The 25,792-nt window shown below is 40.5% G+C and overlaps 1 protein-coding gene across 1 annotated transcript in view; it reads right to left on the bottom strand.

Moving 5' to 3' along the window:
- The window catches only part of LOC128867940 (G-protein coupled receptor dmsr-1), a 48,390-nt gene that overhangs the window by 12,708 nt on the left and 9,890 nt on the right, over positions 1-25,792 (bottom strand). Inside the window, exons 2-4 of the mRNA XM_054109578.1 lie at positions 21,818-21,989; positions 21,498-21,624; positions 5,488-5,676 (exon numbers count right to left, since the gene is read on the bottom strand). Coding sequence (XP_053965553.1) covers positions 5,488-5,676; positions 21,498-21,624; positions 21,818-21,989 — 488 coding nt within the window. The remainder of the gene's footprint in view (positions 1-5,487; positions 5,677-21,497; positions 21,625-21,817; positions 21,990-25,792) is intronic.

Here is a 25,792-nt window from a genome sequence, read left to right as displayed (position 1 = left end):
ACAACTTGAGCGTAAAACTAATTAGCTTTTATTGTGAAACAAATTTTGTATAAATTTTGTACTGGGTTGCCCATATTCGACGGACCCATGTGTTTTTTTTTAATCAAAGAAAAACACAATTTTTTTGATGTTGACGATAATAATCATTTTATTTGGTTCAAGTAGATTTGTTGACATCAATTTTTGAATATGAAATCTCTCAAATGGCCGCCTTGAGCCTGCACGGCGTATTGGGCCCGGTTTGCAGCATTTTCCATAGTTTTTGCTAACATTTCGGCTGGAATAGCGGCTATTTCCTCGCGGATGCTGTTCTTGAGCTCTTCTATGGTCTTTGGCTTATTAATATAAACCTTTGATTTTATATATCCCCATAAGAAGAAGTCAGGTGGAGTTAAATCGGGCGAAGGCGGTGGCCAGTCAAAATCGCCATCAAATGACGAGGAAACAATTTCTTAAAAAAATCGATTGTGGTGTGAGCTGTGTGTGGTGGGGCGCCGTCTTGTTGAAACCAGAACTGCCTCATACGCTTTCGACGAATAATTGGCATCACAAAAGTGGTTATCATATCGCGATAACGCTTTTGATTGACGGTAACAGCTTGACCATCTTCATTTTCGAAGAAAAACGGCCCAATAATCGTTTTCGCCCTAACGCCGCACGAAACAGTGACTTTTTCGTCGTAAAGAGGTACCTCTTGAATTTCGTGAGGATTTTCAGTGGCGTAAATACGGCAATTTTGCTTGTTTACCATCCCATTCAATAGGAAATGAGCCTCATCGGACATGATGACTTTGTTCTTCTTCTTCTTCTTTTGACTTATTTTGTTGAATGTAAATTTCAACAATTTGGGAGCGCTTGCGTGGCGTGTACTGTTCCATGGTAAAAATCTGCTTGGACTGAGGCTTCCAACGCGGTATGTCATTAAGCGATCTGAAGTCTCTGTCAAAAGATACAGGGTTGCCAGATGGGTCCGTCGAATATGGGCAACCCTGTATGTCTATAAAGTCATTGAAAAACATTTCAATTAGCTGAAAAAACTCCGCGAACTGGGTCCGAAAATGATTGCATGCCCGTAGCAAATGCTCCTTATTCATATATTCATATTGACCATAACGGTATAAAATGCAGCCTTTAGAGAAGAAAATATGTTATGAGGATGCCTATTGGTTTCACGCTCAACTATGCCATATACGTACTTAACCAGGAGATGAAGGTTTGGAAAGTTAGGCGGCCATAAGTTCGGTGTTACATAGGTAGGTTGATGTAGAGCCGTCTTGATACCTTTATGAGAGCTCCAACAGGCAGATATCTACAGCCAGAGCTGTTTATATAATGGAGAATATTGATGGGATTTAGGTTGGCGCACTGTCCCAGGCTGTCGATGAAAGCAGCACCCAGTGACCTTAACCGTCTAGCTGGCAAACTCAGACATTTGCAGAGAAAGTGCTCAACAGTCTTCTTCTCTGGACAGCTTCTGCAATGGGGGTTTAATGGTAGGTTTTTCGCGCGTGTGCCGATCGTCCAATGACTGATAAATACAGCTACGAGTTTGGAAATAGAATGGCGAGGAGTCCCTCGGGCTTTTTGAGTCCTTCGTATATCGTATTGGGGCCAAAGGGTTTTCGAAATAGCACATGAAGAACTGCAGCTCCACCTTTTCTGCGCTTTCCAGAGAAATAATTTGTGCAGTTCCCTTTTATAAACTGTCGGGGGGATGCTGATGACCGAGTAGGAGATCTCTGAGGCCAATTCAGTTGGCTTCTTTCTGGCAAGCTCATCAGCAATATAATTGCCCTTGTCCTGTTCCTATGTCCTGGAACCCAGACCAGAGAAATGTTACCTACAAGCCCAAGAGATTTGATCTCCTTCTTACAGGAGTTCACTAATTTCGTTCTGTAGCATGTCGTCGTTAGAGCATTGATCGCGGCTTGAATATCGGAGAAAATATTAATATCTCCCTCGCTCCCGCGTTTCCTAGGCAATTTGCATGCCTACAAAGACCTCAAAGACGTCTGCTTGAAAAACACTAGTATTCGGCAGTTTAAAGGAGATAGATAAATTGGCTCATTTGGAGAAAACCCCTGCTCTGGCGCCCGATTCCATCTTGGAACTGTCAGTGAAGATAATCCTGCCTATTTCGAAAGATGCTAGGGCACGACCCTCAAACTCTAGTTTGCGAATAGAGAGAACTGTTCGAAGTTCGAAGAAATACGGTATTAATTGAAATAAATACGTTGAAAATGCTGCCATGTCCCTTGAGAGATTGCCTCCAGGGCCCAACCTCCTTTAACCTGATTGCACTTTGAGGTGCGATGGAAATAACGTAAAAGTCGATGGGAAGTAAATGCGAAACGACATTTAGGGCAGCACGTGGCAAGTTTTACATACAGTCCTTTGCGCCCTCTCGAGTTTAGTGATATTATAGCCCTTCCGAAGAGCTTCCCACCCAACCAGGCATCCATACGTTAAAATTGGCAAAACCTCTGCGTTGTACATCCACAGTACGACCTGTGGCTAGAGTCCCCATTTTTTACCGAACATAGATTTGCAGGAGTAAAAGCCTATACTGGCCCTCTTTACCCGATTTTCAATGTGTAGCTTCCAATGGAGCTTAGAGTAAGTATCACTCCAAGATACCTAACTTCCGATGCAAGCGGGAGAACGTGGAGCGTGAATGCGGTGTTTCACAGTCATGGAAATTTTCAGCTATCCAATCATGTGTCGTCATCGCTTTGTGTGATTGATCAGAGTCTTTTTGAACGTTGTCTGGGCAGTCACTGCGTACACTATCAATCCAGAGTTTCACTCTTGTCTCTATAACGCCGATAAATGCAGCAGATCTCACTCTCGAAGTCCGTAACGAAGTGTGGTGACTTGACAAGTCTTTTGCCGCTCACAACAACTACAACCATAACAGTCGCTGGTAACTTCGTGTGGGTTAGTAGTCACCCACAAGCGAGCTTGGCAGGCTGAGAGAGGCTGCAGATAGACTAAACTGATGTTATCTGTCATGTCCAACCGACTGTCGCAAATCCTTCTACCATAAAGCAGAGGGGGACTGCAGACAACTGTTTGGACTGATGACGGGCTCTTTTCTGTGGGCGAAGCACCCGGAAAAGGTAGGCATTTCAGACAGTGTACTATGCCCAGCTTGTGAAGAGGAGGATGAGACGGCGGACCACTTCCTGTGCATCTGCCCCGCTTTCGCTCGCTTGGGCTTGGGTACTTTTTTTCGTCGGAAAAAAGCGTAACATCTCACGCGTTTAAGGGGTTTAATTTTTTTTAGAAGGCGTTTTCATCGGTACAAATGATGTTTTTGAGTTTTTTGATATTTTTCAGATTACTGACCTCAATGGACGGCTATTGCGCTCAGCATCTTCGGTACTGGTAGGACCACGCTTGAAGCCTCTAACCCATCGTTGGATGGTTGAAATTGAATGTGCAGTTATGGGGTAGTATTGATTTATAGAGATAGAAAGATTTTTCATCAGAAAACAATGTACAACCAAAACTGAATTTCGATTTATTCCGTATTTCGTAAATAAATAAAACTTTTGTAAATAACACAAAATGGGTTGGAATTCTAAGAGAGGAAGAAAAAGGCCAGTAACGCACTATATGCATGTAAAAGAATGCTGGAAGTTACATGGGGTCTATCTCCTCCAATAATGTGTTGGTGCTGCTCAGCTGTAGTAAAGCCAATATTACTCTATGGTGCTCCAGTGTGTTGGACTGCATTGCGAAACAGCACGACACACAAAATATCTATGGAAAGTATTCATCGCCTTGGAATATTTTGCACTTGAAAGAATACTCAACCTATCACCGATTGCCATTGCGGTAGAAGGCGTAGTAGCTAGATCTGCCGCAAGACTTACCGCAACGGGTGAATTTACCTGTAAAATATTCGGACATAGCTCAAAAGGTATGAGTTATTGGACCAATACGGACTATATGACTCCTAAATACAATTGGGTCAAGAGATTCCGATTAACATTAGAAGAAGTGGGGTGGAAAAGAGGTATGAAACCTAGTCCCAATAAAAAAAAATAAATAAATAAATAATTGGCGCGTACACCCTTTTTGGGTGTTTGGCCGAGCTCCTCCTCCTATTTGTGGTGTGCGTCTTGATGTTGTTCCACAAATGGAGGGACCCACAGTTTCAAGCCGGCTCCGAACGGAGGTTTGCCATTGCCTGCCGAGGGGCGACCGCTGTTAGAAAAAACTTTTTCTTAATTTTTGTGTTACACCGAGATTCGGACCTACGTTCTCTCTGTGAATTGCGAATGGTAGTCACGCACCGACCCATTCGGCTACGGCGGCCGCCCCAAGTCCCAATAATTAATATATTTACTGACGGCTCGAAAGTGATGAACGGAAAAGGTGCTGGGATTTATTGCGCAGAGCTGGACATCAGGCGGCCAATTAAGCTCCCTGACGATTGCAGTAATTTTCAAGCAGAATTCTTTGCGGTAGGAAGGGCTGCAGAAATAGCACTAGCAAAGACATCGAGCAACTCCAACTTAAATATATTCGTTGACGGTCAAGTGGCAATAAACTCATATGAAATTTCATCCAACAACGTTCTTAGGATCAGGGAAGCCATAGAGACAGACAGTCGGCTACACATCTATTGGGCACATAAGGACATTGCTGGAAACGAAATTGTAGATGAGATTGCCAAAAGCGCTGTTTACATACAATTCGAACAATCACATCACTGTGGACATGAAAATACAGATAGACATGAGGTGGAATAATCTAGCCACTTGTAAAATCGTGAAAATCATATGAATGCAGACAAATACGCCAGATTCGTATTAGCCTTGTCACCTGAACACCTTCTATGTTCTTGCCCTGCATTAGCTAGAAACCGAATGAAATGTATAGGAGCTCTACAATATGGGAGGTTAGAATGTCTTTCGGGGATAGAGCTTTAGAGTTTACATACTACAAGGGTCAGGTAAGGTTCAAGCTCCATCTGATACCACTAAGGACTAATGGGTCTTTTGTGATGGCTTTTAGCCAGCCAGGTCAATCTCACCTAACCTAATGAATGCAATGCCATTAAATTTGGAATGCTGAGTTGCGAAGGATTGTTCGTAAGAAAAAATGCGCGAAATTTAATCTTAGTGCCGAGAGCGACTCGATCTTGCAGCGCGACAACACAAGCCGGCCCATCTCACGTTCATTGTGCAAGATTTTTTAAAGGAGACAGGCATTCCAACATTACCGCACGGACTCTATGATATAGGCCTCTCTGGTCAAGCGTGATGAACGGGTTAACTTCGAAGAAATACGCAGAGTGTTTGAGTATTTTCGATCGTGGGAGAATTATGAGAATCGTTGTGTTGAGCTGGAATGAAATACTAGTGCCAAGGCGGATAATAATCCCAATTCATTGTATCGCGGTTTCTTCACTATACATATTAACATTGTCACAAACAACCACACACATACGCACATACATGATCTACTCACACTCACCTGTACAAATGCGTATCCTTGTCCGCGTAGACGTGGTACAACGGCTCCGTACTATCGTCCACATAACTCTCGCCCACCTTGAACACAAACAATGTGGGAAAGCAGACAATCGGAGAAACTATGAAGGAGAATATAATAGCTTCATTGCAATGTGACAAGAGGAAGGCTGCGAATCGTCCATGTGGATGCCTGAAAAATAAAGTTGGAAACAGTTTGCTAAAACAAAATAAAAAGAACAGCGAAAAGAAGCCAGAAGCGTGAAAAGCAGTATTGAAATAACAAAACCAATTCGTAATCCGAATGAAAAGGAAGAATTGTGTGAGGAGCAAATAATAAGTAAGAGAACCAGAATCGAAAGGAAGGGGGAAGCAAATTTAAAATTTTGTTGTAATAAAATATTGCTAGCATTTTCAAAAACTTTTGGTGAGACGGACGTTTTTTTTTTCTAATTATAATCATATAATTTATGAGAGACATACAACTGGTTGATCAATCTAAATAAAGGAATATCGAGAGAAAAAAGGGTTTTAACTACATTATTTTATGGAAAAAAGGAACACTTAAAATAATATGATTTCTTTTTTAATTTCTAGTGTCCAAATGTTGAAAACAAATATTGAATAATTATTTACATTTTCTATTACTTATAAGGCCAACTTTACCTATAAAATATGCCATTGGTTAAGAACAGATAGAAATCGGTAAAAGACATAAAGACGAAAATTTCTTATAAATCGCTTTTTTAAAATATAAATTTCTTTTTTTTTTTCAAAACACGCAGATTTTTTTAAATAATATAAAATTTTTTTTTTCCAAATTATAGCTTTATTTTTTTAACACTCATCCGGTGCCTGGCATAACATCAAAACATTCGAATTCAAATCAAATTCAAATAAAAAGGAAAAGTTAGTTAAAGTCTGCATATTTACAGAAAACAATTCAAAATATGTTGAAGAATAAATATAAAATAAAAAGTTTATCTCTACGAGACAGCTGACTATCATATAAGCACTCATATAATCATCATCACTATCCTCATTAAACTACACATTTTTGTTCTAGCCATGGAAAAGTTCTGATAGTTTCCCCTTGTCGGTGTGATATTCTATCTCTCTTTTACCAATAGTAATTTCTTATAAGTGAGAAATATATCTACTATGCTCAAAAGGCAAGGGAATTAATCATTTTTATTCTTACAATGTAATAACTGCTGACAACTAAACTCCTCATTGTCGTCATCACAACCTTCTCAGCACTAATAAACATACTTCTCATTTTTGTTATCAAAAAGTATTCAGCGCTGATGGACCAAACTACTCATTTTCGTTATCAAAAAGTAATCATCGCTCATGATAAAAACTCCTCATTTTCGTTAAAAACTTATCAGCACTGATGGCAAAAGCTTCTCAACTCTCCATTTTCGTTATTATAAAATGTTTTATTTAGAAATATAATATATAAAATTTATATATTTTTGTATTCATTAAAAAACTCTTACATAATAATTCGGTGTTTCATACACGGATATTCGAACTCTCCATTTTTCAAATGTTAGCCAAGCATCTACTCATTTTTCCATGGCGACCATACAACAAACACAACAAAATCTGGCACTAGTATTTTTTCAGAGTAGCCACATTATAAGCATACAAATGAGTTGCCTTGCCGTTTAAAGTAGAGTAGATCAGTTTTCCTTTCACACCGACAAAGGGGGAAATAATGTCAAGTGAAATATTTGATTTCCCCATTAAAAAATGTTATATATGCCATACTGATAATGCGCATGTATTAGATATTAGAGACTAATGAAATACTTGTAAAAGTGTTGGAATTTTTGTCGAAAGTTCTCAGCACTGTCTTGTAGGGATTTGTTATGCTTCTCATTTTTCACAAAGGTTGCGGAGACACTTTTTTTGCATTTGAAAATAATGTCAAATTGACACAAGGAACTGGTGTTGAGTAACAAATATTCCCATTATGATTCTAGAGATGCTACCTAGAGATGCTTAACTGTAGGCTTTTACTTAAGGAACCCTCGTAGAAGCTTTGGATAATCCAAACAAATGTGTCAAGGTGTGCCCAAAGGGATAACGAGGTTGTATTGTAGCTCCGGGGCGGCTACTGACTTTGTCAAGACGGCAATAATTATCGTTCTGCAAGGAATGTTTTCTCAAAGAAGTGAGTGCAAAATGGAAGCACCAACGTATGTGGCCAAGAAATAATTACGGGAAGCAATGATGCGGTTCAGAAGAGATTCATCCAGTATTGGTAGGACGCAAGTAAAAGCTCACGTTACGAGTATTACCGGCAGACACGCGAAAAGTTGTACGGGCTTCCACAGCAATTTTTATAGTAGCTGCAGGGACAACAACAGCCAGATATATGCCATAGGGCCATCGAGCCAGTTTTTGGCTTCCTCGTGAGAATTGAAGCGCTGCTCGGAAAGTGCGTGGCCCATCGATACAAACAAATGATAATCTGAAGGTGTCAAGTCTGAGTAAGCCGCATGCACCAGCGGTTCCCAATCGTACGTCTTCACCAATTCCCGGGTCGCTCTTGTTCGAAGTGACGGTGCATTGTCATCAAGTCAGTTCATGCGGCACCCATCTTCCGGCCTTTAAAATCATGCCCATGTTTTTCAAACGTTTGGAAATGGTTTTTTGAGTCACTCTCAACTGCTCTACCATCATTTATTGCGTTTGACCATCATCTTCATCCAACAATGCTTGCAATGCGGCGTCCTCAAACTTTTTCGGTGGCCAGCCACGGTCCTTGTTCTCCACGCTAAAATCACCACTTCGGAATTTTTTAAACCACCTGAAGCACTGTGCTCTCCCTAGAGCCTGTCTATAAGCATTTGATGAGCTTGAGAAGCGTTTTTCTTCAATTGATAACAGAAAATCAACGATGTCCGCAAATCGTAGTTTGAAGGCACGGAACTCGACATTTTTAAGAGCGACAAAAATGCATTGTTGTATGAAACGTAACAAACAATGAACTGAATGATTCGAATCTTCACTTGGGGCATCACGTAAAATCTACGACGAGCAATTGCAGACCAATCATTGGCCTTCGAATACGCTTCGATTGCGAACGCGCGTTGCCCATAGGTCCAATGGGACATCTTGACTAAATAATCCGCACGAACAACGAAGCTAACGCAATCCTCTCCTCGCTCATATGCTCAGCGATTAAACTTTAAATTAAAAAGAAACTTTAAATTTAAAACCGAATTCTGCCACCGGACACCCTGGAATTTATAGGGGACTTTTTTTTCCAAGTTTCACAAGTTTCATAAGTTTTTCATAAGTTTCATAAATTTAATTTGAGTATTTTTGAATGTATGTGAAGAATGCCTGTTGAATTTCGTTGGGTTATAAAGGGAGTGACTTAATTATAAGATCTCCACCAAGGTATATTACACAAGGTGTGACTGACAACTCAATGTACAAATATCATTTGATATTCTGTTTATCTCTAACCATCTTAAGGCTTCATGAAAAGCGTTTTGAAAAACACTGCAGTGATCCGCTAGTTTAATGGATTTACTGGTGAAAAGTTCCTTGCAATATAACCCTGATCCTACACCGGTTTCCATTTTAGATCCGCCAATGTATATCTTAACGGGTGTATGGGGTGATGGATCTGATTCAAGCAGTTCCAGTCTTGAATTTAGAACTGCGTTCCATAAAAACCGTGACAGAACTCCAACTTGCGTTTTACTCACCAATTTCCAGAGCTGAATCGACCTTACAACTGTTAGCGTGAAGGCGACAAAGTGTCGGTCGATGCAATCTACGTCATAGCTAGCAAAATGCCTATAAATATCCGGGCAAACTTACAGAAGAGGTTTCCCTGCTCGCAAGGTACGAAGCCGACAGAGGAACTCAAGCAAGCAGAACGTTCTACGTTATCAAAAGGCGGGTTTACGCCTAGGTTGATCCCACGGAGTAACGAGTAGATCTGTCGAAAACACAGAGACGTTGATTTCTTTCTAACGCAGCCGTGGACACGGATGCTGCTTGGGTATCACGGGTGCCATGAGTACGACATCTGGTAATGCCCTTGATGCCACTCTGAACTTGCAACCTCTAGATCTTCAAATTCGAAAGGAAGCAATGAAGGCGGCGTACAGGCTCAAGATAAACGGAGTCTGGGGAATTGAAGTTAGCACTGGCCACTGTCAGATATACCACCAGTTGTCGGAGCGGTGCACACTGTTCTCGATGCCGGTAGACAATCGGGTCGCTGTCGTTGGCTTCGGTAGGAAGTATGTAGTTTTGACCCCAGCTAGAGATCAATGGTTAAGTCCAGAGAACCTATTAACGGGATATCAGCACACTTTCTACACCGACGGATCCAAAAACCAGTGATGGAAGCGGATCTGGATGGTACTTAGACGAAGACACTAAGAACTCCTATGCCACAGGACAGATGGCTATGGTATTCTTAACGGAAGTCTATGCCATCTTGAATTGTGGCTAATTGAGAAAAGGTGGCGGGGCAACAGTATTGGAATTTGTAGTGACAGTCAAGCTGCACTGAAAGCCATTGCTAACCCACGCTGCTCTTCGAAGTTAATCGGTGAATGTAAGGCAAAACTGAGCAGTGTTGCGAAACACAATAAAGTTAGTCTTATTTGGGTGCCTGGACATTGTGGTATTGTAGGGAACGAGTTGACTAATAAACTGGCTAATGGAAGCTCTGCAAGCATACCACTAGGCCCTCAACCCTTTCTAGGTATCAATTCCGCATCGATTCAACTATGGATTGACGACTTCATAAGGTCTACCCATAGAGGACGTTGGTCTGAGTAGAACTCGTGCAGAGTAGCCAAGTGCTTTGTGAAAGAACCAAACAGGAAAACAGCGACCTTTCTCCTAAAACTCAGCAGAAAGGACCTGAGAGTACTGGTGGGTGTAATCACAGGGTACAACGCCTGTGGGGTCGTAGACAGCCCGATATGCCTATCCTGTCTTGAGAATGGACACTGCAGAGCATTTTCTCTGTAGCTGTCCTGCATTTTCCAGAGTTAGTCTTAGGATATTGGGTTGCGATGTACTGAGTATGGATAAAGTTCATACTCTTCCTCTTCCGGATCTATTAAGATTCATCAATGAATCCAAGATATTTATGGAAGAGTGATCTGAAACTAATTTATCCATCTTACCACCCACTTTTTATCTTTTCTATCTCTCCATTCTTTCTCCTAAAATCTATCCGGGTGAAGTACAATGGTCTACTCACTGAGTGCTCGAACTTGTCCAACCCGCACAAATTTAATCTAATCTATTCTGATGGACATGGATGCTTCCAAAAATATCTGCATCGTCCAGACTTGGCTGGTAGTAGTTATTGTCCAGAATGCTTGGACGAAGTGGAGACGGCCGGCCATGTGGCTTTTTTTGCAGCAGGTTCGTGAAGGAACGCGATGACCTAGCAAGAACAACTGGTGTGTTTCTGACGCCCAAGAACCTAACTCCACAAATACTTGAGTCGAATGAAAAATGGAGGGCGGTACACGCTTTTGCAACACGAATTATCGTGGAATTTCGCAACATTGACTGGAGGCGTAGGAATGATGTGAGACGAATGCGGCAGCAACCCCAACTGTCGCATTGATTAAATGCGGCAAGATGAACAGCAGACGAATACTCGTATAACTGATGATGGAGCTTATTTCCCACGACGGCCTCCAGGCGTAATTACGAAAACGGTATCCCTGTAGGATGAGGTGCTTTCGATTGCTTTCACACCTCGTTTAAAAAAAGAAAAAGTGCGTGTAGCGTAGTACACATAACAGAAGTGAAACTTTCAAGGCAGACAGAGAAAGAGGGAGTGACCCGAGAGAGAATGAGAGAGAGAGAGAGAAATAATATATATCTAAATAAATTCACAACATTTGCAGAGAATACAAATAGAAAAAATTTACAAAAAACGGAGAAGGGTCGACCGGTGTAGGTAAATGCCGGACACAAACCGTGGCAACAACGCGCACTACTCCGAGCGTTTATCACCCGCAAAAACTCAGCGATTCCAGGACCGTAGCAACGGCACAAATTACCTCAAGGTAATACCAATAAATCCGAAGTCGGAATGGATAGCCCTTTATAGTAATGGCTAATGGTTAATGGTTAATGGTTGTAGAGGGTTAAGGAGTAGCCCTTTAGCACTGCGACCATATTGATCTATTGTGCACCCTATGCTGTCTATTGACTGTTAAGTATGCTTATGAATTGTACCAGCTCCTTCTGAGGGAGTGATTGAAGGTCTTCATCTGTAAGCATGAACTTGTTTAAAAACCTTTTTCTTCTATGCGTCAACCCCGGACATTCGATAATGAGATGTTCCATAGACTCCTCATCTTCGCAGCAGAATCTGCAGGTGCTGGTGTTAGTTATGCCTAATTTATGTAAGTGTTTGTTGCAGGTGAAGTGACCCGTGAGGGCGCCTGTGAGAGTGCGAATGCTCTTTTTGTTTAACGTGAGGGCCATGTTGGCTCTTTTAGCGTTGAAACTTAGGAACTTTTTGGAGTGTCTAAGACCCTATACATTGTTCCAATGCTGATTTAATAGAGTTTTGGCCCAGTATTTTATTTTTTGTTTTAGGTTGTTTTTGTTGAATCCGAACATAGGACTAGGTCCGATGAAGTTTTCATCTGCCCCTTTTTTGGCTTGAACGTCTGCCTTTTCGTTGCCGTCATATCCCTCATGTCCCGGTACCCAAATTAATGAAACATTGTTTTTGGATGTCAGATTATTGAGTGCCTTGTGGCATTCTAAGAGGGTTTTTGAGTTGTATGTATAGCTATCTAGAGCTTTTAGGACTGATTGGCTGTCCGAGAGTATTTTAATTCTTACTCTCTTGTGGTTTCTGCGTTGCATGATGTTTACTGCTTCCATTATTGCGTATAGTTCCGCTTGGAAGATAGTGGTGTCCCTGGTGAGAGTGTATGATTTGTGGATTCTGGGCCCCACTACACCTGCTCCTACACCGTAAGGTGTTTTTGATCCATCAGTGTACCATTTTTGTGAATCATCATTCATCCATTTCGGGTTTGTTTTCCACTCTATCCTCTCTGGAAAGGTAACTGAGTATCCTTTTGTGAAACAGAGGGTTGGATCAATGTGGTCTGAAACTTGAGCCATGCTTATGGTGTTTTTGATTTTGTTTAGGATATTTAGGTGACCGGTGAGGTTGCCCAATTTGAAATTTACTTTCATGTGTAGCATGAGTGCTTGCGTAGCTGCTTCCTCTTGGATTGCTATATGAAGTGGTGGGAGATTAAGGAGTGCTTCCATGCCAGCTGTTGGGGTAGTTCTCATAGCCCCTGTGATGCATAGGCAAGCAAGCCTTTGTACTTTTCCCAGTTTGGTTATCGTTGTTTGTTGGATAGATTTGCTCCACCATACTAGTGCCCCATACAGTATGATTGGTCTAACCATTTGGGTGTATATCCAGAGGGCCATACTAGGGCTGAGGCCCCAGGATCTCCCTAGTAATTGTTTGGTTGTCCACAAGGATTTCGTGGCTTTTTTTGTTATATTATTTATATGTGATTCCCAAGTGAGTTTTTTATCTAAGGTTAAACCTAGATATTTGACCTCTTCCTTTAGTTCTATCACTGTTTCATTTAGTTTCAATGCAGGAAACTTTAACTTTCTTTTTCTTGTGAAGGGGATTATTGTGGTTTTGTTAGGGTTAATCGACAGCCCCTCCTTTTTACACCATTCCCATGTTGCGTTCAAGGCATTTTGCATTAAGTCCGTTAGTGTCCTTTCATGGTTGCCTTTTATTATAACAGATATGTCATCTGCATAACCAATGGTTATGAATCCCTTGTTGTTTAGGTGCTGCACCAAGTCATCAACTAGTAGGGACCATAGCAGTGGAGAAAGAACTCCTCCTTGCGGACATCCCTTTACTGTTGTGACATTCAGTTCAGCTTGTCCTAGCGAGGCTTTAATAATCCTCTGATTAAGCATTTGGCTTATCCAGTGAGTTATTATTGGGTTTGCACCTCTTTTTTCGAGTGCTGTTTCCATGGATTTGTAATTTGCGTTGTCGAAGGCTCCCTCTATGTCCATAAAGGAACATAGGGCTATTTCTTTTTGATTTAGGGCCTTTTCTATATTGACAACGAGTGTGTGCAGTGCTGTGACTGTGGATTTCCCTTTTTGGTAAGCAAATTGCAGCTTATGAAGGGGTTTTTTGAAGATTACTTCTTCTCTTAGATGATATTCGAGTAGTTTTTCCATTGTCTTTAGCATGAACGACGATAGACTGATTGGTCTGTAAGATTTTGGAGAATCAGGGGGTTTGTTACCTCCCTTAGGAATAAATATTACCTTCACTTTCCTCCATATCTTTGGAATGTATTCCAATATTAGGCTAGCTCTGAAGATTTTCACCATGACTCGGATCAGTTCCACAGTGCCTTTGGATAGAAGTGCTGGGAATATTCCATCCGGCCCTGGTGATTTAAAGGGTTTAAAGGAGTTAATTTTATAGTAAGCACAAGCACTAGCCAGGAAACGGAAATAAGCACCAAAAAGTAGGCACCAAAACAAACGCCAAAAAAATTGGGACTAAAAAACGCCCCAAACAACAGGCACCAAGGAATTATATAACGCCAAAAAGTAGGCACCAAAAATATAATTAATACTAGTTTGCACCAACAAACAAGCGCCAAAAAGTATGCAGTTTTATTTCTCACTAAAAATTGGCAACTACAGGGAGAAACTCAGGCAAAATAGCCTAAAGTGTATGGAAGATATATATAAGGTATAGCTCTCTCTCTCCTTTTCCCCTACGTTTTATCTGTTTTCTCTCTCGCGGAACGAAAATACCCGAAACGTTGCATGACCTTGAAATTGTACTCTCCATTTTCGCTAGTCCATGGACGCCTAAGAAGTTTTACTTAAAAATCGACCTTCAATTTAAAGCAGTCTTACTGTAATTTTGGAAAAACGGCATTTGGGAATTTGAAGATTAAGAATTTTTTCGAGTATTGATGCCAGTTTGGGCACCTGAACTTGAGCGCAAAACAAAATTTAATGACTCGCATATTAAAATTTAATTCCATCCTTAGTGCAACTCTGAAAACTTGCAACACCAAGTTAACATTTTTCCTCACTTGACTTACATTTAAATCGGTTTTTTATGAAACGCAGTGATGCAACTCAATTACAATTTTGTTTTCGCATTTACATTTGCAGTAGTTGTAATGCAATAAGTTTAAAAATACACGCATACACATGCATGTACAATTAACCACAAGCGCTGTACAGCACTCGTGCGTAAAAGAGCTGTGGGGCTTCATACAAATGTGCATAAATACACCAATAAATTTGCATAACCGCTTACAAGTAAACAACTTGCAGAAAAGCACATCAATTTTCCTCACACACACACACACACACACACACACACGCAACTCATTTCATGTTGATTTCATTTTCATGTCGTGAGAGCATTTACATTGCGGATAATTTGAGAATCACTCGCCCCCCGTATGATTCGGACAACAATCAGGGGATAAGAAGGTGATTTGTGGACTGCGTCTATTTGTGTGAGCCTGGGCTCGAGTGGGGCAGAGCGCAGGAGGAACGCTCACATTTGCACTACGGCCCGCTTGAACAGTGAATGGCGGGTGTACTAGAAAATCTGCGTACGAGTGTTTACACGATTTTTGCATTTGCTTCTCTATTTAATTATATTCTGTTGTCTGCGTCGAGACTTATTAAACGTAAGTAATATCGTCTGGACCAGGATAATCGTATGTGTACACATGAATGGCCGTGTGATTACATTTTTATTCATATGCATGTGTGCATTGTATGGCCGCCAAGGTTTGGTGTGTTTGCCAGAAAAAAGCTGCGTTTTTTTTTGCTTTTGCTTGTATGCTTTGCTTACTCAAATTATACCCAGTTTCGTGGCAAATTTCGCTTGTTAACAATTGAGTGGGGATCTAAGCAAAATCGCGTTGCAGTGATTGCATGACAAAAGTAGGGTAAAAGTGCAAGTGAGATTTTAGGAATTGTTGAAAAAATTTAATATTTCGAGAATGTTTGTTTACCGCGGAATCAATCGTTTTTCTCAAAAGTTCGAAGTGACAGGCAGAAAAAGTAGTGGCCATAGTTGCGTGGTTCCTACTAGTGAAGCCATCAAATACGTTCGAGAAAGAGTTCACAGAAATCCCCACAGTTAATGCGGTGGCAAGGGGGGGTAAAGTCACTAGATTTATTCACAAGGGGACGCCTCAGCGTGGTGTCCTTTCGCCCCTACTTTGGCTAGTTGCTATTGACGAAGTTCTGACAAAGCTAAAGGCCGGCGGGCCAATTAAAAGGTCAAAAAAATCGATTTTTTTTTTTCCTGAAATCAATAGCTTAGATATTCAAGAACATGAGACACAAATTTTCAGAGTTAAATTCCAAGTATTTGCAGAGCTACAGAGCCGAGCGTAGTGCGGCGTAGAGCAACCGTGCGCTTATTGTTGTAGTGCTCCGCCCATTGACCATTGACTTTGAAGCGCGTTTTCTCGGCTTTTCATTTTCACGATTTTACCTAATTTATGTACACACACGATTGCAAAAAAACTAAACGAGCTATCCATTTCATTCAAAATGCGTTATCTTCAGTATTGTTTTCTCTTCTATGTGAACTAAAAAAACATCCAAAAACTTTTTTGAAGCGACTTTTTTACCCAGTTGAAGAGTTTTTTTTTCCTTGAAAAACCGCCTTTTTTTCTACCTTCCCCAAAAATTCGAATTTTACGTGTTTCTCCCAATTTTCTTAGTTCACATCGAAGATGATTACATCAAAATTAATAATCTTTGCTTTTTTTGTTTTCAGATGAAAATTGCAAGTTGTATCTTGTACAGAAGTTGGATACTTCAGTGGCAAGGCGCTCTGGGAATCTATTGATAACTCGGCTTACAATATATTGTTGGAGATTGTACAAATTTTTTTTTTTAGTTCAAATATATATTAAACTATCCCCAAAACTTCATTTGGCTAATTGTTTTTTTTCTCATCCTACAACGCTTCGCGAAAACTACTGAATTTAGGACATCTAATTGGCCCGCCGGCCTAAATGAGGGTGGGGTTAAGGTAGTAGCATGCGCCGATGACCTGGTCCTAATGGTATCGGGGCCGTTTCCCTCAGTTATGGCTGAGATTTTGGAAAGGTCACACTGACTGTACTCAGTCGCTGGGCTGCCACTTGTGGCCTCCGAGTCAACTCTGACAAAACGGCGCTGGTGTTCTTTACCAGAAACTATAAACCTCCACTCTTTAGACTTCCCAAATTAAACAAGCACCTTCTCCCCCTTTCATCGGATATTAGGTATCTTGGAGTGATACTTGACTCTAAGCTCCATTGGAAGCTACACATAGAAAATCGGGGAAAGAAGGCCAGTATAGCCTTCCACTCGTGCAAATCTATGTTCGGTAAAAAATGGGAACTCAAGCCACAGGCCGTGCTGTGGATGTACAACGCAGTGATTTTGCCAATTTTAACGTATGGATGCTTGGTGTGGTGGGAATCTCTTTGGAAGGGCTATAATATCACTAAACTGGGGAGGGTGCAAAGGACTGCATGTACAACTTGTCCCATGAATGTCGTTTCGCACTTACTTCCCATCGACTTTTACGTTATTTCCATCGCAGCTCAAAGTGCAATCAGGTTAGAGGAGGTTGGCCTCTGGAGGCAATCTCTCAAGGGACATGGTAGTATTTGTCGGCAGTTACCACCGCATTGCTCCGAACTTCGAAGAGATCTCTCTAGAAAACTAGAGTTTGAGGGTCGTGCTAGCACAATCTTCCCAAATAGGCAGGATTGGATCGAGGGGAAAATCTGCACCGAAACTTGCACCTCTGTCCTCACTGACAGTTCCAAGATGGAATCAGGAGTCGGAGTAGGAGTTTTCTCTAACTCAGCCAAATTATCTATTTCCTTTAAACTGCCGAATACTGCTAATGTTTTTCAAGCAGAAGTCTTTGCGATGCTGCAGGCATGCAAAATGCTTAGGGAACGTGGGAGCCAGGGAGATATTAACATTTTCTGCGAAAGTCAACCCGCGATCAAAGCTCTGATGACGCCATAGTGCAGAACGAAACTAGTAAACTCCTGTAAGGAGGAGATCAAATCTCTTGGGCGTGCAGGTAACATTTTTCTAATCTGGGTTTCAAGACATAGAAACGTAGAGGGAAAAGAAATTGCTGATGAGCTTGCCAGGCAGGCGTTAACTGAATTGGCCTCAGAGACCTCCTACCTGGTCATCGGCATCCCCCTGGAAGTTAATATATTAAAGGGAAACTGCACAAATTATTTCTCAGGAAAGCGCAGAAGAGATGGAGCTCCACTTCTTCATGTGCTATTTCGAAAACCCTTTGGCTCCAATACGACATACGAAGGACTCAGAAAGTTCTTTGGACTCCTCGCCATTCAATTTGCAAACTCGCAGCAGTGTTTACCGGTCACTGGACGATCGGCACACATGCGGAAAAGCTAGGTTTACCATTTAACGCTCATTGTAGAAGCTGTGAGGACCATTCAGAGAAGCCGACTGTTGAGCACTTTCTCTGTAAATGTCCGAGTTTGGCAGCTAGACGATTACGACGACTGGGTGCTCCTTTCGTCGACAGCCTGTGGCAATGCGCCAACCTAAATCCCATCAATCTTCTCCATTATATCAACAGCTCTGGCTGGCTGTAGATATCTGTCTGTTGGAGGTCTCATAATGGTATTAAAACGGCGCTTTAGTGGTACCGGAGTGATACTTCTTCCAATTAATGGAAAATTAATATAATATATCGACCAAATCCATGCCTTCCATCGCTCAACCGGAGATCTTTTGATAACGCGCCTGAAGAAAATTAGACTCGACATACTGTCCGTTAGCAGACGGTCAACAGCCATGAAAATATTCTTTTCACAGATGAGAAAACTTTGACTGTTGAAGAAGTTGTTAATAAGCAAAATGACGAAATCTATGCTAAAACTTCTAAGGATGCAAAAGATGTTGTGCCAATTGTGCAGCGTGGCCACCAATCTGCTTCCGAAATAGTTTGCTGAGGAGTGTCTGAAAAAGGCTTTACATCTCTTCATTTCTGCGAAAAAGGAGTTGAGACTGTGTCAAAAGTGTACCAGGAGTATTTTTAGAAGGTGTAGTGAAGCAGGTGAGCAGTACTCTTTGCAATGGGGAGCGTAGGACCTTCCAGCAAGTTGCCGCTCCAGCTGATAAAGAAAAAACCACCCAGCAGTGGCTAAAAGACAACATTCCAGGGTTCATAGCCGCAGAAGTTTGGCCGACTGGAAGTCCAAACCTGAATCCATTGGACTACAGTTTGTGGTTAGAATTGGAGAATACGGTTTGTCGAGGGCCTCACAGAAATTTGGAGAGTCTGACACAATCTTTGGGTTGTGCAGCGACGCGAATATCCAAGGAAACCGTGCGTGGTGCAAAAGCTGAATGGCCTTAATCGTTTGAAGGCTTGTATAAAGGTAAATGGGGACCATTTCGAATGAAAATTAAAAGTTTTTTGTTTCATATTTCATGATTAAATTGATTTTATATGATTTTATACATAGCTAACGGCTTTAACTTGTAACAGAACTTATGGCAGGACTAAGTACATACAACGAAAATAAATATCTAGTAACAAAACCAAATTTGTAAGTCAGCACAGATAATTAAAAAAAATGTGTAGTCTTTGTGAAACATCAGAAATTAAATTAGCTTCTTCTCCTGCCTTGGTAAGCTGAAAACTTATTGCCTCTGATGCAGCCTCGAACACACTTTTGAATTTTCTTGCTGCAAAAACAGTATTACAATAAAATTTATTGGCTTAAAACACCAACTTTGCACTAACTTTACTATTTACTTTTTTCATTCTTAGTTTCCTCAAATTTGAATATACAAATTCCTGCAAAATATGTAAATCGCGACACTAATGCAAAAACGAACTGTTTTCGGCAATTGTTTTTGGCGGCGCGCCATTTCGCCTATCAGCTGCTCATCAGCGTAGGAATTGGCGGTGCTGCTAGGCACTGAAGTTCCTGTACTCGAGTTCTTGCGCACGCTCTCACATAAAATGAGAGAGTTTTGCTTCTAGCCCTCCATGCCGCTGTCCCTATTCGCCTAAACTCTACATATCCAGGTGCCATTTCCAGTGTCTGCCAGACTTATCAATTATCCAACCACTATTAAAGTTGCTTTCAAAAAACTTGCTAAAATACACATCAAACTGGCTAAATTGCAAAATTTTTCGAAATTCAAAAATCCGGCTCAGACTATAACTACAACTTTATTCTACAAGAGTTTTTTCACTTTTTACAGATCCACCAACATTTTAAGGAGAAATGATGCAGACCGTGGAGCAACTTTTTTTTCGTTGTTCTTTGGGACACGTGATTTTTTATATACTAATTTTTGTAAAGAAAAAATTAAATAAAGGGTGTTTTTTTTAGAGGTTAGGTTTTCAAGTTGGCACTACTTTTTTCGTAGATGGTCTTTTTGACAGCTGTCACTTGATTTATGCTCAGTTTGGTTTGCCATTTCATAATAAATAGACTTACACCTGATCAAGCGCGTCGCACGTTCGGTGAATGGGCCCAAAACGAGATGACCACCGATCCCGATTTTCACAAGAAAATTTTGTTCAGCGATGAAGCTCACTTTTGGTTGAATGGGTATGTCAATAAGCAAAATTGTCGCATATGGAGTGAACATAATCCACAAGCCATTGCTGAGACGCCGTTACATCCTCAAAAAGTCACTGTTTGGTGTGCTCTATGGGCAGAGGGAATCATTGGTCCATATTTCTTTAAAAATGAAGCCGGCCATAATGTTACAGTCAATGGAGAGCGCTATAGAGCCATGATTAATGACTTTTTCGTGCCTGAATTGGACGATGTTGATGTGGACGATCTTTGGTTCCAACAAGACGGCGCTACATGCCATACAGCCAACGCAACAATCGATTTATTGAAGGAAACTTTTGGTGAGCGCATTATCTCGCGCCATGGACCTGTGATCGTGCGATATAACACCGCTGGACTATTTCTTGTGGGGCTATGTGAAGTCGCTTGTCTACGCAGATAAGCCCGAGACGATTGACGTCTTGGAAGAGAATATTCGGCGCGTTATTGCTGACATACGGCCCCAATTGCTGCAAAAAGTGGTCGAAAATTGGGCCTCTCGGCTGGAATTTATTCGAGCCAGCCGCGGCGGCCACTTGCCCGAAATCATTTTTAAAACATAATGGCAAACCGTTATCTTTATAATAAAGCTAAATTCTTGGCCTTAACATTAAATTATATACGTTTTATTTCAACTTGAAAACCTAACCTCTAAAAAAACACCCTTTACATTTTTGATAAAGTATAGGTACTATTTTTTTATATATTTTTTATTGTTATCCCTTCTAAATCAGTTTTTCCTTAGCGCATTTTTGGCGCTGCTGGACGTATGTAACCTCTTAACTTGTAACAGAACTTATGGCAGGACTAGGTTGTACTTTTAACTTCAAGCGAGTGACCCCAGAAGAATGCCTCCGGTTTCTAAATGTGTAAAAGTATCTAGGCATAAATAAATAATAAAATAAATATACAAAATAGCTTTAAAGAACCAAATAAATACTAAAGCAGAGGAATATTTTCTGAAAAATATGCAGCATCAGCAGGTAAGCAACATTTACATAAACAAAATACGTAATAAACATAAACATAGTAGCATTAAAAGTACTAAGGATTTTATGTATATAATATGTGTGTGTAAAATGTTCAATCACGCGTGCGCTCGCATATTATTACAATATTTTTAAATTGCATGCATTTGTGCCTTCTGGCATTATCGCCTCGCACATCCATAAACGAATGTAAATAATTGCGTGCGAACACAACACCGACATGCATGCGCACAAAAGTGACTACAACTTTAAACATGCCCGTACACATACATACACACGTTTGCGCATGTATGCATGCATAATTAATAGCCACATACCTTATGGCCACATAACGCCATATCGCCAATGTTACCGTCAGTCCAATGGAAATCGTATGCAAGACTTGGGTAAAATGCATATGAAAAAGGATGAACACCGCCCAAGCATAGCTGAAGTCCTTCTCGCCTGCAAGAAGATGTGATTATTATGTGACACATAGTTAATTTATGTTGTTTTATGTCAGTAATTATGTACCGAGTGCCCGCAAGCACTTGCATGCGATATGAGTATGAAGGCTATGAACAGGAATATGAATACCTCAAGGTCCGAGAAATAATTGAATACTTAATAATCGTAAGGTAGCTGTGGCTGCACTCACCTGGTTTCATGTAGATGTACTGGTAGGATGCGAATGGTATGTACTCGATCATCACAAACATATCTGCTATCGCCAGCCATTTGAGTATTTTGTTGATGGGCGCTTTGGCCATATCCTTTTTGGTTAGGACGATTATGTTTAGGATGTTTGCAATTGTGCCGAATATGCAAATCTGTTGGTGAATAGAAAGAAAATTGCTGTGATGCCATTTTGGGTAAATGCAAATAAGAGATGTAACTGAAAGAGATACCACAACTGCCAATTCACAGAAAGTCTATAGCGCAAAGCATTGGTTACGAAGCGCTGGAGATTTTCTAAGGAATTTACTTGCATGACTAAGCAGTTTGCTTTTATAAAGGGTGGTTAAATTTCAAGGGCCGATGTTGAATATGAACCACACCTAAACGTCAAGTTTTTTTCTGCACTTCATTTGATATTTCTCAATTTCAGACTAACTCAATTTGAACGACGGAAAGATACACAATCGAGCAACGCGTTAAAGTTATTCAGGCTTATTATGAAAACGGGCGTTCAAATCAAAATGCATATCGCGCACTTCGTGAAGAAAATCATCTTCAGTGATGAGACACATTTTCACCTCAGTGGAGTCGTCAATAAGCAGAATTGCCGCATTTGGGCGAATGATAATCCAAGAGTGATTGCTGAAAAACCAATGCACCCACAAAAAGTGACTGTTTGGTGTGGTTTATGGGCCGGCGGCATCATTGGTCAGGCAGTTACTGTGAAAAGTGTTCGCTATCGTGAGATGATTACGAACTTTTTATGAGCCGATTTGGAAGATATGGATGTGGACGATATGTGGCTTCAACGGTGCCACTTGTCACACAGCTAACAAAACAATGGCTCTTTTGCGCGAAATATTTGATGGCCGAATAATCTCACGTCGCGGCGATGTCAATTGGCCGCCAGGATCACGTAATTTTACACCGTTGGACTTCTTTCTTTGGGGTTATTTGAAAGAAAAGATGTACGTTGATAAGCCAGCAACAATTCAAGAGCTAAAGGATGAGATAATTCGGCACATTAACGGCATAGAACCTCAATTATGCCTCAGCGTCTTCGAAAATTTGGACCATCTGATGGAGGTGTGCCGCCGAGGCCGCGGCAGCCATTTGACCGATATTTTATTCCATACGTAATTGAGCCATACGAATATTATCACAATAAAGAGAAATGACAATAATTTCTTAAAAAAATTGTATTTTATTTAAAATCAACACCGGCCCTTGAAACTTAACCACCTTTTACTTTTGATGGTGCGACAAATTCGCCAAATCATATCGCTCATTTGCAGTAAAGTGTCATAAAAACTAAACAAATTTTTAGATAAATACTCGTAGGCTAGCGGACCAGCTCTTCTTTTATGCTATGTAAAAAATTCAAGGCGATATGAATTAACAGCGTCGGGTGAAAATATGTTTTGGATGGTATAAAAAATGTTAAAGCTTGAAGCTATTTTTTCGATATTTTGGTTTGACATTTGGTTTTTTATTAACAGTGATTGCTAATCCTTAAAGCTCGTGAAAGAACTGGAAATGAAATATATCAAAAGATAAAAAAAAAAAAATTTTTTTACTTAAAAGACAGCCTGCGAAAATATGCGAGATAGACAATTTTTCTCTAATTTCTCTTTGGGTTGATTTGAAGCGATTTTTGGACATTATTGTGCGTAGGGATCCCAGTAACAGCAGTAATTGTTAATCCCGAAAGATCGGAATATTTTTAATCTCCAGGACTTTGGGATTCGTCCCAAAGTGTAAATTTTTTCAGTTCAGTAAACTGCCATACGACTTTTATTTTTATTAAAAACTAATTTGAGATATTTTTAGTCTACTTCGGGATTCATCCCGGAGTGTACATTTTTTTACTACGACTTTTATTTTTATTAAATACTAATCCGGGATATTTTATTCTAGTCCAAGATTCCGGAACTCGTCCCGCAGTGTGCATTTTTTCAGTTCATTAAAACTTCAATGCCGCTTTTGTTTTTATTAAAAACTAGGAACATTTTAATATATTATACATTCCTTCATAGGTCCTTTATCTGGCCATCTCATCCGCCTCGCCTTTTTCTGCAATGTTGCTATGATCAGGTACCCAGATGAGCCTTATGTCAAAGGATTCGGATGCGACTGGATGTGAAGCCAGACATTCTGTGGCCAGTTTCGTCACCCAGGGCCCTAATTACCACATGGCTATCATAGTATATACTCGTATTTACTTTCTTGGCAGTTATTACACAAGTGAGTAGCCAATCAGGTGTTTCTTTGGCGTTGGCGGCTACCTCAACGCTAATCCCTTCTTCTTTTTCTTAATTGACGCGATAACCGCTTACGCGATTTTGGTCGTGGTTAACAAAGCGCGCCAGTTGTTTCTTTTTCGTACTAACCGGTGCAAGTTGGGTACACCAAGTGAAGCCAAGTCCTTCTCCATGCGAACGACATGACCCATCCAACAAAGCCGCTGGATCTTTATTCGCTGCGTTATGTCTATGTCAACCCGAACCTCATACAGCTCATTGTTCCGTCGCCTACAATACTCGCCGTCACCAACGTGCAAAGTTCCAAAAACCTTTCGCAGCGAAATTTCGAAAACGTGATGGAGCTCTTTTGAATTGAGATTTGGAGTTAATACTTCGAGAACCCTCGAAAATCTGGCGAGCGACTTGCGAAAGCAGCAGTGCTAGTGGACTACGACAGTCGGTTCTACGTTACCGGAACGATCGGGAGTTGCCACTACAATAACAACAACAACAACAATATACTGAATATGCTGAGACCGCCAGGTAGACCCCCAAGAAGAAGTGCTGGACTTCCGCCTCACGATCCGAAATGGAAAAAAAATGCAACAGTCCTAAATAAAGTTGAGAACGAAGAGTTTTTGTTGCTGTTGCCAATAATAATGTTAAAAATGAAATGATATTAAAGTTGCCTTTCTTCGCCCTTTATACATAAATCCTGCTCGTTTTAGTTAGCACGCAGATCTGACAAATGTGGGAATCTCAAACATCGTCAGTGTGGGATGATTAATTTTTGGTGTTTTTTTGGTTTAATTTTTTTAAACTTTTTGTTAGGGAAGTGCTACTGCATTTCTCACATTCTCACGAGTATCTAACTGAATGAGCGAAAGAAATTACCTAATTTTCGCACGCATACACACAAAGCAACACAGGCAACTTTACAATAACTAAATAGTACGCACTTCATCTTCGTACACAACAAATGAATAAATTATGCTGAGAGCATTCATTTCTACGCCATTTATTTTCACATCAGCATACGTTAATTACGCGTATATGTGTGTATGTAGTTGTTTATGTATTAATGTGCTATAAATAAATGGGATTGTAAGACCACCGTAAGGTCGTTTGGTGTAATTAGTGTCATTAGTGACCACTTCCTTGTGTTTATTTGGTGGTTTCGTAATCTGCTGCTTTCTGTCTATTATCACTAGTGAATGCAAGTATGTATGTGTGTATATGCGTAGGTGTTCATATATATGTGGGAGTGTAATAAACAGGGGAAAGTGATTAGAATGGGAGTGTGAACATTCTCACTGCTAACTTTAATGTAGACAAACGACAAACTTTGATGTAAAGTTGCCACACATTTGCTCTTTGGCTACACGAGTACCTTTAAGTAAATTTGATTATCTAATTTACTAGAGCCAAAATGCAACTTTTATGCCACTCTTAACTCGGCATGTCCGCAAGTCATTCCGAATTTTTGGCAAAATTTTTAGAAAATCTCTTCTACTCACCGCATTGAGAGTAGAGTGAACTCCTTGGCTTCAAAGTGAATTCGTCGACTCCAGAGTGAACTCGTTTTTAATAGCGTTCTAACCTGATCTGGTCTAACCTAAATTTCGCTTTGTTCAAATAAGAATAATTGAATTCTAATAATAAGTATTCGAGAAAAATGTATAGATTCTGCGAACATCATGAGAACGGTTCGT

Source organism: Anastrepha ludens, chromosome 6 (assembly GCF_028408465.1).
Source record: "Anastrepha ludens isolate Willacy chromosome 6, idAnaLude1.1, whole genome shotgun sequence".
In the NCBI taxonomy this organism is placed as follows: Eukaryota; Metazoa; Arthropoda; class Insecta; order Diptera; family Tephritidae; genus Anastrepha; species Anastrepha ludens.
This window is presented reverse-complemented; position numbering and strand designations above follow the sequence as displayed.